Source organism: Eurypyga helias, unplaced genomic scaffold, assembly GCF_000690775.1.
Source record: "Eurypyga helias isolate BGI_N326 unplaced genomic scaffold, ASM69077v1 scaffold4740, whole genome shotgun sequence".
NCBI lineage: Eukaryota > Metazoa > Chordata > Aves > Eurypygiformes > Eurypygidae > Eurypyga > Eurypyga helias.
Window position 1 is genome coordinate 1,610 of NW_010226121.1, and position 15,084 is coordinate 16,693.

Below are 15,084 nucleotides of genomic sequence, written 5' to 3' on the forward strand. Positions count from 1 at the left end.
AGACTGTTTAGTATAGAAGAGTTGTTCTGTGCACCCATCTACTGCACTAATTTGGGTGAAACAAGGTAATTATAAGTTGATGTCATGTGGCTAAAAAAATACCTGTTTATTCCTTCCGAGTTTCATGGTGCTGACCTTCTGCACAACACACATCTGCATTTTCTGGGCCTAGAGCCTCCCTGGGTAAAGTTATGACCTTTATTGTGCAATTTGTAATTAAAAAGTTGAACCTCATGCAAAATCTTTGGGACCTTGTGGATCCCAGCAGACTGTCTGTGCTGCCTGAGGTTCATCTTTCCCCAAGTAAGAGCAGAATTGTGTATTTGCCAGAAAAGGGACTAGTTCCCACTGACTGAGTATTATTTTGAGGCTGAAATCACGTACATTGTGAGGCGAGGTTGAGAGGGGAGGAGAGCAAGAATGGATAAATAAATGAACCAACCCAAATGCCTGTTGGAAAAGAACCTCCCCAGCAGGGAGGGGGGGACATAGCAGCCCACCCCTGAGAAACACCCCGCAGTTCTGCTTTTCCAGCTGTTTGCAGAACATACGATTTCCTGTTCCTCTCCTGATGCCATGAATTGCAGAAGAGGTGGTTGGAGGGGCCTGTTTCAGGAGTAAGATCCCAGAAGACCAGGCAGGTCTGCAGGCTGCTCACCCAAGGTGACCTGCAGCACGAAGCCAGTGAGCTGCCACTGTCAGCAGGGTGGTGTGGAGGGGAAATGACCGTGTGGGTGCCCCGGGGCTCCCTGTCCATGGGTGTCCGTGTAAGAGCTCTTCTGACCTGCGAAGAGCAACTGGTCACATGGCCGTTGGAACGGCAGGAGACTGGGTGCTGCTGGTAGCAGAGAACCGTGTGGGAGGACGGGGGGTTGGAAGGGGATGTCTCTAGGTGCAACGCCTGGGTGACAGCTATTGCGGGATCGCTGGCAGCAGGTCCTGCACTGGGGCTGCCCGAATCCAGCACGAGGGCCCCGATCAGGTGGCATGTAAGTCTCGTTCGCTGTCATTTTACAGTCAGCATCTTAAATGCAGTATTCCAGCACCTTTAGATGCCAGAGAGCCTGTGGAATGGCTTTTCAGGGGAGCTGGACTGCTCCCTCACTTCAGAAGCACTTGCAGGCGTTCATGCCGGTTGCTGAAAATTAAGTGCCAAGTGCCACGTTTCTTAAGTCAAAGATAAGTCTGGAACCTGTTGTCAGGGCTTGGACAACTGGCTGAGTTCAGGTGTTACAGGTGTCGGGTCACGGTAGTGAAACCACAGCTCCTCTCCCGGCTGCCATCACCGAGCTGCTCGCCCTCCCGGCTCTGCCCAGCGCATGCCAAGCTCCATGTTCCCCGACTCCGCTGGAGAACGAGTTTCTTCAAGAATGTGGCCTGGGGAATGGAAGTGGGCAGAGGCCTGTGACAGCCGAGTGGCAGCACTTTCAGGGGGACTCCGCACTTCCTTTTTTCTCAGTGAGAGAACCCTGAAGCCCTGGGATTGCAAGCAGGAGATCGGGATTGAGGGTTCACAGCCGCCTTGTTTGCTTTGGTAGCTCTAGCAGGCTGTGAACGTGGGAATCGGGAAATGTCACTGGGAGTCAGAGGGGAATCGAAATCAGCTGCGTCTTTCTTCCCCCGAGGCATGTAGAAAGGAGAATATTGAGATACTTCTGAGCGCCACATCTGCCTGGGCATTTTCCCATGGGAAATGCCATGCCTTGGAGTTGCTTTAGGGATTGAGAACTAAGGATCCTGAGGCTGGCACAGAAACTGGAGTCAACACCCTCACTTTCCGTAATTCACTGGCTTTGCAGCACATCAGCTTTACGCTGTGCCTGAAAATCAATGAGTCCTCCTAGGATTAATCATTGTTTCTACTTTATTAACAGTGTAATTAAACCCAACAGACTAACATTGTCAAAGCAGTGTTACTTCTCATTCTCTACAAGGAAAGACATTGCATAAATAATTTCTGAGAAAAAAATAAATACGTCCTTCACCCTCTGAACCGAAACTGTTTCTCTCCAGGTTCTGGTCCCACACAGAGTAAGTGGAAAATCGATCAACATCACAGATTTCCATCATTTATATGATTTCAGCATAAACTCTACATAGACAGTAAGAAGAAGGAGGAACTGCCTTCACCCCAAACTGTGTTCACCTGACACTAGGCTTAGCGCTTCTACAGGGTATGCGCAGCACGTGGCGGTTCACTTTCTACCAGCGTTCTTTAAGGGGAACCCACAGGCGTTAGCCTGCATGTTGAGAAGTCAAGGGAAGTTGCTGTCGGACGAAATACATCCCAAGGTTGCACATACCAATGACTTTTCCAGAGGAATTAATGACTTTAAAATTAGCAGAGGCTTGCCAGCACCTTACTCCCAGAACTTGGCTTGTACAGTCTTAGCACTGCAAAGCGTGTGGCCAGATCATCCAAACTCTTCAGAATGGAAAATGTAAATTGAGCGATCGGAGCTGAGATTAGTCAATTTTGTTCTAGGAAATAAGGAATAATCAGTGTCCTTTATGTTAGATTGTGCACATCGTTTGCTGTTTGCAGGACAGTGAGGTTATCTGGTTGGAGAGGAGCATCCACTTCATAAGATGCTCCACTTAACGATTTATTTCATTGTCCCTAAAGCAAATGTGGTTTAAGTTGTCAAATCTCAGTTTTGAATCTGTTGATCCTACAGTCTTTTAATTAAAAGTATGACACAGATAGCACACTTCTGCTTTAATTTTGGGAACGAGTGCCGTATTTTGATTTCTGCGTTTCTAAGAAAATAACTGGGGCATGAGGGCATCTGACAGGTGGTGTATTTCCCAACGACGGGACTTCCGTCACCATACCTTGAAATCCCTGTTGCTTCTAGCAGCTCCTTCCGAGAGTGGTAACTCTCCCGGTGCCTTCCTTAATCACATGCTTGTCCTGCGTCATGGCACTTAAAAAGTGGGAAAGGGATCTCTATTCCTGTCACATAAGGTGAGCAGAATGACTTCTAACAAGTGTGATTGACGCCACGACAGCTTTGCTTTCCCCTGCCTTCCTACCTGTACAAGCCACATGCCCTCACGTGCATCTCCGAGGTGTCCCTCTCCTCTCAGACCGTGTAGGTGCTGCTACCTCCAGCTTGGCATACCCCCTTCTCCTAGCAGACCATAGCTGCTATAATCGGATCGATTTTTGACTATGTGAACCTTTGACCCATCTCAGTGGCAGGAATGGGAGCCTGCCGCAGTCAGAACCTCGCGCTGCGGGCTGCGAGTGCCGTCTGCTGTGCATGAAATGCCCCGAGCTGCCGGGCTGCACTGCTCAGGGCCGCCCTCTAATAAGCGTTTTCTAACTCGTGCTGGTTGGATTTGCTGCTTCTGGCCCTGGAGAGACGGGGCTTCTTGTTCTTCTGGGGCCTGACTGTGGCCTTTCCCAAGTCCTTCAGCTCGGACTGGTTGTGGTAGCGAGTGTAGCGCTTGCATTTGCAGGACGTGACGACGCGGAGTTTGTAAGTCCGAGTCTCTTCCTCAGGACAAGCCATGGGGATGCGCTGCGTGCGAGTGTGTGCGGGAATGCAGCGGTAATCCAGGGCATTCTGACGCCACCACTTCCCTCTCCCAATAGAGTTGGGAAGGAGGTGCGAGGGGACGCACTGACCGGAGCAGACCAGCTCCTTGACGGGCTTGATGCTGCGGCAGGGCCCCTCCGTGATATGGCGGGTGGTCCGCATCTCCCTGCAGCTGAAGTCGGAGGCGTCTGCAAACAAGAAACATACTCATTACTCACCACCTTCCCCAGCCTTGAGAACGCACGTTTTTGTCTGTGTAGCAGACCTCTAGCTCTGAGCTAGGTACAAGCTGGCCATCTCCGCTGGCACTTTGGAAAGAGTATCTCCAAGGACTCACTCCTGCAGCTGCTGAATATTTGGCTGCTCAAATTATGAGACCCTGGAATAACCCCATGGGAACTGAGGAATGAAATCCTTCTCTTGCCACTGGGTAACTCCCATGCCAGGGCTGTGCAGGGGGCCAGCAGAGCTTCTGAAGTAACTCCAGTGGCAGTTACTTCATGGGAAATTTTGATGGGATCTCCTGGCTTCGCTGACCTGTGGGCAAAACCTCCCCCCGTCGCTCTGGTTTAACTCTAGTGACTTCAGAGCTTCACTCCAGACTTAAATTCTTTGCAACAAACGAAGTGTTCCTTCAGTGATTTTTAACTATCATAACCTGCTGGCGGTTGGGGAAACAAGCAGGGAACAACAAGCATTGCCCACTCCTCGGGCGTTAGGTTTTCCAAGTTTCCTGCTCACTCTGATAATCGCGTCCCACAGAATTTCTGTCGGACATCTGGAGGCCTCTTGTGGCTGATTAGGAACCTTACAGTGGATTTCCCCCCCTTCCTAATGGAGAGCTATGGGCAAATGAAACAACAGAAGTATAAGATTTTTTAGTTTTGAGGATTTAGAAAAACTTTCTGGCTGTAGGAACAGACTTTTCCCAAAGGCATCTCTGTTGCTAAGTGACATGTTGGCTGATTGACTTGTTTGGAAGGGACAGAATTTGATTTTTAAAGGCTTTTATCAAATAACTTAATCCAGACAAACACATTAATGTTCTTCCCTCAGCCAAAGGAGCAGTTTGACCTCAGGAACGCTGCTTGGGCTGGAAGTCCTCCAAGCTCAGCTTACAAACCAGCGGCTGTGTCTGTTAGGCCCCTTCTTGCTGCACATGGGGGTTCCCTCCTTAGCACATCAAAAGAGAATCATGACCTAGAGTCATTAGTGACAGGACAATGTGTGTACAGGCACTGTTTGTTTTTCCTGTGAAGTGCAGGAACATGATTTTCGGTGCTCAGGGTTGTGTTTCCCAGGGTACAGCCAGCAAGATTTCAGTTAAAGGGCTGCGTCAACAAAACGATCCTTGTCACGACGCTAGGACAGAAACGCTGACAACAAACCCCATGTGTGCTTAGTCTAATCCTCCCAGGTTCCCGAAGCGTCTGAGGAAAATTGTCTGTCTGTAATACGGAAAGCTCCGAGTCAGGTGTACTGGGCACCAGAGCACACAGGCCAAGGCAGTTACACCTGTGGGCGCTCACCGCAGCTACCCAGGTTTATTTTTTGTGCGTGTGTGCTGCCCCGTACTCTGCGGGTTCCCTGTACTGCAGTTACTCACGGGCTGGTGCAACATCGTGTCCTGGGAAGGTCTGGCCACTTTGGGTCACCATCGATTCCTCGTGCTAAAGATGCTAAAATCAGTTTGCAAGACCATTTCTGTCGTGAGCAACTGCCCGGTCTCCTTTGCTCTTTCTTACATACGTGTCCTCCCACTTCAAAGCCTACGCACACATTAGTGGGACAGATTCCCCAGCTGGTGTCAGAGCAGTAAGAGGCTACAAAATGAAGGTGTTGGGGTGTAACAACAAAACCATCCTGCCTTGACCTGGGGGGGCTGCCTGTGAGAAGCAGAGTGCTCCCCCTTTTAGGGATTTAAGACCCTCATAAGGTCACACTCTCAAAAACATGACTTTGTGTTTTCTTCTCTTTGAAAATCGCGTTAACGCTCTGATTTTAAACACCCTGGTTTTAAACACCCTGGCTGACAGCCGCAGCAGAAAAACACAAACCCCTTCCAGTTGACAGTGAGCAGCACATGTCTCCTCCCGCTGAAGGCAGCCGCCACGTGCCAGTCCTGCTGTTTGAGCTCAGACTTTCCTAGTGTGACTCTTTCTAAACATTGAGTTCCCATTGTCTCCACTGTCAACCAACTGCCTCCTCCCAACACCCAAGAGAGCACGATGACTTGTGTGTGCTCGCAGTGCCTGCGGGCAGCTGGGCAGAGTGGCCGTGCGCACCGAGTGCCCAAGGACTGCTCAATACACCACACTTGTCATCAGTCGGCTCTGCCCGGTCCCTTCTGGCGTTTACACTGACCCTTCTTCGACACTAGATGTACCTCCCTGCCGCCCACAGCATCAGGGCTGCACCTCAGGGCTGGAGCAAGCAAACCCCCATGGTAGCAAGTGTTCTTCTAGCAGCTCAGTGTCAGGCTCCAAAGCAGTAATGATGATGCCGACGCACTTACCGTTTGGGTCTGAAGCTTGTTGTATGTGTCTTCCTCCGTGCTTCGCCTGGTTCATGGTGTTGTTGTTGCTGAAAGCCTGCTCCATCGGCGTTTCCGTATTCTCAGGGATCTCGGGAATGATTTCGGTAGCGTCATTTTTAAATGTTTGCCACCCTTCCACAGACCGGCACGCGATTTGTATTAGGACGCAGACGGAGCACAGAGCCCAAGAGCTCTGCATGGTGGCAGCTCCCAGGTCAGCTTCTCAGCACCCTGACAGGCTCCGATCCTAGGCGAAGGCACATTATTCCCCTTTTTTAAATCCCTTTTGGAACCAAGGCAGCCAATGACTATACGAAGTGGGAAGGGCCAGACAACTCCTCATTCATCTCGGCTTTTGTCAGTGTGAAGCAGAACGGGTGTGTGGGGGTGGGTCAGTGACAATATTCCACAGCCGCTGTGTAACTTCTCGCCCGCGCCGCCGTGTTGTGCCTGGCAACACTGGTGATTGGCAGGACTCGGGTGAGCTGCAGCGTGACAATACTTGGCAGTTTCGTCCGACAATGTTATAATTGAAACCTGCTCCTACTTCCATATTTGACTCCTTGGCAATTGTCTTTTCCAAAGGCTTTTTTAGACTCTGTATTTTTATGGCTGTTCTCCCCCCAGTGCTCAGTACAAAGGAAGCAAACCTGGAAACTGCAGTGCAGTAGCTCTGCTTTTCTGGCTCTGCAGGCAAATGATTTCGGGGTGTGTGTGTGTGCGCTTTCTTTTTTCCCTTTACAAAACAAGGAGCTCAACATTTTGTTTCATAAATGTACTGGAAGACATAGGAAAGAGCTTCTTTTCACAATGAGAATCTGTTTTCCTTTAAAAATAGGCCCCTTGGAATACGGTAGTTGGGGTAAACAGCCACAATGTTGTGCATCGTGCTTTTTGCTGTGCTCTTTCTCACATTTTTATCACTTTAAACAAAAAGAGCACTTGCATTGTCTCGAATTCATTGCGTGCCACTACTTCTGCTGATGTTCAAGTGCTGAGTGTCGGACGTTTGCTTATTCTGAACCCGAGAACGTGACCAGGCTGATTCCCATGAATGATGCCAACCCCAGAGAGAATTGTTGACCTTAGGCCCATACCCAGGCTGCGTTCACGCGTTGGTATGAAATCCCAGCAGTGGTGTTCTTCCTCCCTGCAAAAATAAGGTGAGAGTTGCATCATTTCTTTGCCTCAGAAACACAAGCACTTTCACGCTCTTTGCAAATAATGTCAGGCTCAAGACGTCATTCGGAAAGCATCTCTGCTTTCATAGAATCACAGAATCCCAGACTGGTTTGGGTTGGAAGGGGCCTTAAAGCTCACCCAGTCCCACCCCCTGCCATGGGCAGGGACACCTTCCACTAGACCAGGTTGCTCCAAGCCTCATCCTGCCTGGCCTTGGACACTTCCAGGGATGGGGCATCCACAGCTTCTCTGGGCAACCTGTGCCAGTGCCTCACCACCCTCTCTGGGAAGAATTCCTTCCTGATGTCCCATCTCCATCTCCCTCTTTCCATTCAAACCCGTCACCCCTTCTCCTGTCACTCCCTGCCTTTGGAAAAAGTCCCCCCCAGCTTTCTTGTAGCCCCCCAGGCATGGGAAGGCTGCAAACTGCTTACTGGGTTTGTGGTTTTTTTCCTTCGAAGAACAGGCTAGACTGCCACGACAGTGGTTCCTGAAATTGTGTAAAACGATCTCGAGTTCTGCTTTCAGGCCTTACAGTACAGCGATTTTCTTTGGAAATACAGATGTGATCTTCTAAAGGCCCTCCAAGGGATAAAATAGAGTGGGGTTTGGGGTTTTTTAGTTGTTTGGGGTTTTTTTAATGGAGAAAGTTGGGAAGGGTGACCAGGAACTAAACAAATGTTTTCAACTGATACTACGTTGTAGTGGCATTTCCCAGTAGTGACCTTGTGCAAAGGGAGATCACAGCCCGTGGCACAATGGGATACGGCTGGAAAGCAGATCAGGAGAGCAGCAGCAAACTGGGTACCAGTGACCACTGCCCCACTGCTACCTGTGCACTCACTTCTTAAATGTCCCCGTAATGGTCCGTGCCCATCACAGCCCAGTTCCTGCTGGTATCTTGTCAGGCAGCGTCCATCTGCGCACGCTGTCAGGCCGTGTTGGGCTGCTATAGAGAACCACCTTTGCAGCAATCATGTGTCACCTAAAACACAAATGTTTTCTCTATGTAGCTTCTCCGAGTACTCAATCCATCCCCCCTAGTAACTGTCTGAACACTGATCTGTATTACCCACTGGGAGAAATAATACCAAAGGGTCTACATTTACCCTCTGGCTTAAAGCTTCTTGCCCACAAGCTGGGAGGGCAGCGCAGCAGAGGTAAGAAAACAACCCAAATCCCATAGACAGTCAGATTCCTTAACTACAAAAGCATTCTTCCACGTCCTGCAGCTGTTTGCTTTGTGTCTGGGCTGCAGTCCCCCAAACAATTGATTTTGCAGTTAATGGAGCACAGGAAAAAGCAGCGAGGACCTATGAAGGATGCTGTCAGAAGGGGCTCCCGCACCAGGGCGGGACAAGGCCGGACCCTTCATAGTCAGAGCTGGGATGCTGTTTCTGAGCTGAGAAAACACCCCCTTAGCTGTGCTATAGGCTTATCAGGGGAGGTACAGGGAGTAGCTTGGCATTTTACACTGAGTATGTTGCTGCTGCTTTCTGCACTCAGACCCGTCCTGCTGTGCTGGCACCGCACCGCCGCGCGGTGATGGCACACGCCTGTGCACCGGCTTCTGCCACCGGTTCTGTCACCTGTAGCGCCTGATGCTCCCCAGCCCCCCCACCCCCCGCTGTCCTGCTGGGTACCCTCATGCACGTCTGTGGTTTCGGTTATCCGCGGGCAGCGGCACATCATTTACACTCTGCCCAGGAGCTCAGTCGCTGGTGGGCTCAAGGGGAATGTCGCTGCTTCTCAGACAGTTCTAAGATGCTGCCGAGCCGCCCGTGCCCCAGCAACTTTTATCTCCTACGAATTCTGCTGAGTCACACGCTGCCTTGGCCAAACTCTACAGTGTGAGCTCCTCCAGGTAGCCAAACATAAATAGAATCTCCCACCAGAGACCAGCAAATGCACGGACAAATCTTCTGGCGGCTTGCCTTTCCCCAGTATAAGAGAAGAATACCTTGGATTCACACAACAGCATTGCTCAGAGCTGGAACGGTGACTGTCCCGGGAAGAACAGCAAGCCTACAGCTCCATCTGGTGAGTCAGCCAGCCAGCCAGCGCCCTTGGCATGCCGAAAGGGAACTCGGACCCCAGCCAACACTTCGCTGAGTTGCTCACCCCAGCGGCGCCTCCAGGATTCATCTGCAGAACAGAAGGAAGGGACACCCGTTCTCCCAGCCCGCAGAAGGCATCTCTCAGGGCTGTTTTCAGGTTGACTTATTGGCAAAGTCCAGAAAGTGATTTTGGAAGAAACCTCTGTGCTATACTGAGTGAGATCCCGTCACACACTCCCTCTGTGCTAAAACCATTGCAGTAAACCAGCAGAACTGACTTAAAAAAAGAAGGGAAAAAACCCGGTGCCGAGTGCTGGCCTGAGGGGTTCTGTTAGTCCTGGCCAACGGCAGACAGCTCAGGGCATGTTTCTGTGCCGAAACCAAGCGTTGCCAATATTCTTCCTGCTGTTTTCCTCTGCTCAGCAGGAGGAAGGTAGATTTGACCGTTTGTTTCTCAGCACAGAGAGCATGTAGCACTCCTGCACGCAGTGCTGCTCGTCCTCACCGCCTCCAATGAAGGTGAATCCATTCCCACCTCACCAGCAGAGGTAAGGGGGAGAAAGATGTGTCCAGGACTAACACAGCCTCAACATCCCAACCCGGAATTACAACACAGCAAGTAGTGGCTGCTCGTCCTGTGTTCGGATGGGAATCGCATGTTCCGTTCATTTTCCAGCAGCGCCGTGCTGCAGCTGCTGCGGTACCTCTGGGTCGGGGTAGCCTGGAGGTCCAGCACTGGTGTCACACTGCAGTCTCGGCACAGGACCGAAGGATGAAGGCAACACTCAAAAAATGTTATTTTTGCTTTGAATCTTAGTTTTTAGTTACAAACTTCCCTCCTGTGTTTATGCAACAGCTGAGACTTCGTTCAGCACGAGTGGAAGGTGAACTTACTTTTACATGGATCATGGATTTTATCTATCTGGACTTTGTTCCTTGCTACAAAATGCTAACAGCTTCTCGCCTCCTCTCTCCCCCCCAGCCCACCAAGCACTCAGAAGTATAACACCCCCTGCTGTTGCTCTTTCTTTCCCGGTGTGGGATTTGACACGGTGGAGGTGTCTTTGTTCCGTGAGAGACCTCACGAGTACCACACTGCTACTCAGGGTAAACAGGCCTGTAAACCCAGTGCACACCGTTTCAATTATAACCAGAAGGTTTCAGCTCCAAAAACGTAGCATTGCCATTTGCCAAAAAATTGCTGGTGTAGAAACTATCTTCGCCAATGAGCACGCTTGCAGGGGCATCTCCCAGCAAAGGGCAGGCGTGCCGGCTCCGCGGGAGAACGCCCAGGCCTGTTTTTAACAACTTGCTCTATTTCACACCACGTGGGAAGAGAGCTCTCGTTCCCGTCTCTGGACTGCCTTTCCTTCTGGAAGTGTGCGGCACGGCGTCCTGGAGCAGGGGCATGCAGGCTCTTGGCCAGCTAAAGCAGGCAGAGGAGGCTGCAGCGTTCGGGTCCCTAAACAGCAAGACAGATCACATGGGGCGACCCATTCATGGAGCTGTGGGCTGACGTTCTGTTTTTAGCCTACCCTGGAGGCAGGGCTAGAGCTGGTTTCATTACAGAGTCACCTCTCAGTAACTCAAAACTGTACATACCGTCTCAGAGCTCAATTTCAAACATCAAGTTAGAGCCTTTCCTCATGTATTCCTCCCCACGTTCCTACACAAACCATCAGTTCAATCAGTTCTGTTATGCGGAGGTGACGGGCGAGAGCATCACCGACGTGAGCGCTAGAAGTGAGAAGGGTCCTGTGAACTGAAGGAACCTTGTGAACAGAAGCACACCCCCCTGCATGTCTTACCACTATTTCCTGATACTGACAAACACAAACACATCACCCTAAGGGAAACAAACGAAATTTTAAGAAACCATTCTGGTTTTAATCTGACAGCTATCAGCCTCCTTACAATCCCCACAACAGTAACGACAATCTAACGCCCAGTGGTTTCGGAGCTCCTTAATGGACCGGAATGTCGGAGTTCTAAGTAACAGGGCAAAGAAAGGGCACACGCACATGAACCTCTAGTTTTTTCTCTTGTGCAGACAGTGTTACATCCATGGTGTGAGAGGAAATAGACAAAATCTATGCCCACAGTGACAATCTTAAAAGGATGATTTATAAATAAGACTGTGGCGTGAAAAAGTCAGCACAGCAGAAGAGGGAAGGCCAGGATCCCTGTTCCCCAAACTACACAGCATGAAATTAGCAATTCATTTAATCCTGATGTAACGGGAGAATGGGAATGGGTATGTAATTAGCCGATGAGCTTGACTACTGTTTGTTAGCACTGAACCATCCTAACCAAACCAAGCACTGAAAACTGACTGCAGGGAGGTGAAAGTGCAGACTATGCAGAGTGTTTCCCCTCGGCCCTTTAAAGGAGACGACCCAGAAAAGCTCCTTGATTTGGCAGTTCCCATCCTGTGCAGGGACACGGAAATAGGGCTGGTTTCTAACCAGAACCTCTGGAGTTTTGATTTCAAGAACTATACAGACCTTCCCCCCAGCACTCCCACCTCCCGCTCAACCCCAACATCTGGAGGTAAGCCAGCGTTTTGTCAGCGAACACGCAGAACTGGACCCAGGCTACAAGCGCTACTCACACACCAGTGCTCCTGTTCACAGCAGCGTTAGGGCTTTCCGTCTGGAACAGCATGAAAGCACAGCTCGGAAGGGAACGCCTGCATCGCGGGTTCTGTGACTTTAACCGACAGCTCCGGGCTGGCAGTGGGAGACCCTCTGCATTAATACCGTGACGGGACTCGCTCACACACTGCGTCAGGCCCAGCGGAACAGCGCTGCCTCTCCCCAGTTGCAACGACTTGTTTCATCCGCAGGTCAAACAGGATCAAGACATCATTTATTTTAATAGGAAGGAAATGGTTCCCGTTCCACATGGTACTTAGCAACGCTCACTTGTGTTCAGTGATCCCACACGAGCGCTCCAGGAAGTCCCGAGCATCCTTCAGGAGCTGCCGCGAGCACACCCAGCAGCCCCACGGCTATCACCCGTGTACGTGCCCGCCCCACACTGCGTTAACGAACAGCGACAGTACGCTAACTCCATACAAGCCTCGGGAGCCAGCATTAGGGCTTCAGCCCACGTCCAGTGCAAGCAGTCCTACACACAGACGGTACTTCCTCCTTCCTCAAGTGTCTTCCTCCACGTTTGCTCTTGGTGTTTTTTTCTAGTATGACTTACACAAAACCAAAAAGCATTTCATATTAGACTATTCCATGTCAATCACAACAGCAAGAGGTACAAATATCCTTGGGAATACAGTGTGCATCAAGATCGGGCTGTGAATGGCTTTATTTACCACCCACTGTGTATTGCATAAACCCACACGAAACACCACACGGCACACATGTCATTGGCCAAGCGCGTGCATCCCTGCAGTTGTACCGATGCTGCTACACGCCTCGAAGCCCCTACACTCAAACTTCAGGCACCTGTGTGCGTGGAAAAGAAGCTTTAGAAAACCAGTAGTTCCATGAAGAGTGAGCGAGGAGATGTGCTGGGGCTCTTGGAAAACGGTGCTCTGGTGTGAAACAAGGCGTGAGTCACTCAAACCACACGCTACAGTCCGCAGGGGGCCCTGACACGCGTGTGAAGGCACCCTTACCACTGCAGCCACCCCTCCAGAAACACCTCTTCCCTGCAACAGCTGCCAGCAGGGACACAGCTTTGTGCCATCTGGAGAAGCAGACCCAGAGCTCGAGAAAGATGCTTTCAGTAGACAAGAGCGGGAATTCTTCTCCCCCCCCGTACGTGATTTAGCTTGGTGGTTGGGGTTTGGGAAGCTAAAGCACCTAAGACGTCCTCCGATGGTTTGAGAAACTTCAAAAAGGCCCTGGAGCTCTGTCCTATGGCTTCAGTTTGCCCTCCTTCACTAACCGCTCATTGAGCTGGCAAAGCTGCCTTAGAAAACCGTCGTTGGGGCCAATCTCCCGCTTCTGCCGGACAGTGCTCAGTGCAGTCTTGACATCCATATTCTGGCGAAGCATGAGGTAGGCGATGACCAGCGTAGGAGAACGGCTGTAGCCCTCACGGCAGTGCACAAACACTTGTCCTGCAGGGAAGACAGGTCATAATTGGGTCATACTGGAACATATGTTTGAAAAGCAACAGGAAATAGCCAGGATATAAAGCGTCATAGTAGTCCTTCAGCAGACTGAGAAACGTAAATCCTGAATGCTACAGAAGACTGCGGAACAGGGAGGAAGGGTGCTGTCGTTAGTAGCTAGTCTGTCACCAAAGACAGCGTTGCAGAAGATGCTCATGTATCAAACATGCACACTAAAACAGTTGCTCCCTTACTACAGCCAAACTGGGTCTATTTAGTACACTTCTCCAAGCTTCTGTGGTTTAGAATAAGCCTTGCCCCTATTGCTGACCGGTGCCGAAGAGCACAGAGACACGATGCAGGTTTACGCTGACGGCAGCAATAAGCTGGTTGTCATACGCTGCGTCTCTTCACAGGTATTCAGCCTGTTTGCTGCCGATTTCTGTGCTCACTCCACGTTGGCTCGTACCTGCCTGCTTCCCTGGCTAGTGAGGAGTCACGTGAACGCTCTGCTGCTGACTGCAGCAACACGAGCCAGGACCATCTAATCACACCTACGCCAGCCCCAGTGAAAGGCACCAGCTAACCGATTCGGGAACTCGTTCGACGTTTCTGTGGGGTTGCGGTGGGTTTACATGGCAAGGCTTTGGTAGTGGGGAGGGCTGTGGGGAACGCTTCTGTGCAAAGATGCCAAAAGCTTCCCCCACGTCCAACAATCAGTGCCAGAGGCTCCCAGACGCACCCGCCGCTGGCCAAAGCTGAGCCCATCAGTGACGGTGGGGATGCCTCTGCGGTATCGGATTTAAGAAAGGGAAGAAAAATCTGCTGCACAACAGCAGATGGGAGAGAGAATATGTGAGGGGAATAGCCCTGCAGCCCCCCAGGTCAGGGAGAAGGGGGGCAGGAGGTGCTCCAGGCACCCGAGCAGAGGTTCCCGGCAGCCCGTGGTGCAGCCCATGGTGAGGCCGGCTGTGCCCTGCAGCCATGGAGGGTCACAGGGGGGCACAGACCCCCTGCAGCCCAGGGCGGATCCCATGCCAGAGCAGGGGGATGCCGAAGGAGGCTGTGACTCCATGGGCAGCCCATGCTGGGGAAGGCTCCTGGCAGGAGCTGTGGCCCCATGGGGAGAGGAACCAGGCTGGAGCAGGTTTGCTGACAGGGCTTGTGACCCCGGCGGGGGCAGGCTGGAGCAAGGTCTCCTGAAGGATGGCACCCCGTGAGGTGACCCACTGGAGCAGTTTGGGAAGAACTGCTGCTGTGGGAAGGACTCACGTTAGAGAAGTTCATGGAGGACTGTCTCACATAGGTGGCACACCACACTGGAGTAGGGTCAGCGTGTGAGGAGGAAGGAGTAGCAAAGCCAACTGTGATGAACAACCGCAACCCCCATTCCCTACCCCCTGTGCTGCTTGGGTGGGAGGAGGTAGAGAAAATCAGGGGTGAAGTTAAACCCAGGAAGAAGGGAGGGGTGAGGGGAAGGTGCTTTAAGGTTTGGATTTATTGTGCTCATTATTGTGCTCTGCTCTGATTGGTAAATAATGAAATCAGTTTCCCCAAGTCGAGTCTGTTTTGCCTGTGACAGTAACTGCTGAGTGATCTCTCTGTCCTTATCTCGACCCATGAGCCCTGCGTTGTATCCTTCTCCCCTCGCCCAGCTGAGGGGGGAGTGAGAGCACGGCTTGCGGGGCA

General features: G+C 51.3%; 2 protein-coding genes across 2 annotated transcripts in view; both read right to left on the reverse strand.

The window, feature by feature from the left end:
• Window positions 1-3,311: 3,311 nt before the first annotated feature.
• Window positions 3,312-6,280, reverse strand: SOST (sclerostin). The gene is made up of 2 exons (XM_010151646.1): window positions 6,061-6,280; window positions 3,312-3,733 (listed from the first exon to the last, which is right to left on the reverse strand). The coding sequence occupies exons 1-2, from the start codon at window positions 6,278-6,280 to the stop codon at window positions 3,312-3,314; spliced, it is 642 nt and encodes a 213-aa protein (XP_010149948.1).
• Window positions 6,281-13,195: 6,915 nt separating this feature from the next.
• DUSP3 (dual specificity phosphatase 3) overlaps window positions 13,196-15,084 on the reverse strand; it is a gene marked incomplete at its 5' end in the record, with an annotated part of 5,991 nt that continues 4,102 nt past the window's right edge. Inside the window, 1 exon segment of the mRNA XM_010151657.1 lies at window positions 13,196-13,401. Coding sequence (XP_010149959.1) covers window positions 13,196-13,401 — 206 coding nt within the window.

Excerpts from the sequence above, each read along its gene's own strand:
- SOST (XM_010151646.1), bottom strand. The coding sequence starts at position 6,280 with ATGCAGAGCTCTTGGGCTCTGTGCTCCGTCTGCGTCCTAATACAAATC. Across the intron at positions 3,734-6,060 it reads ACAAGCTTCAGACCCAAACG|ACGCCTCCGACTTCAGCTGC; the intron begins GTAAGTGCGTCG and ends TCTTGTTTGCAG.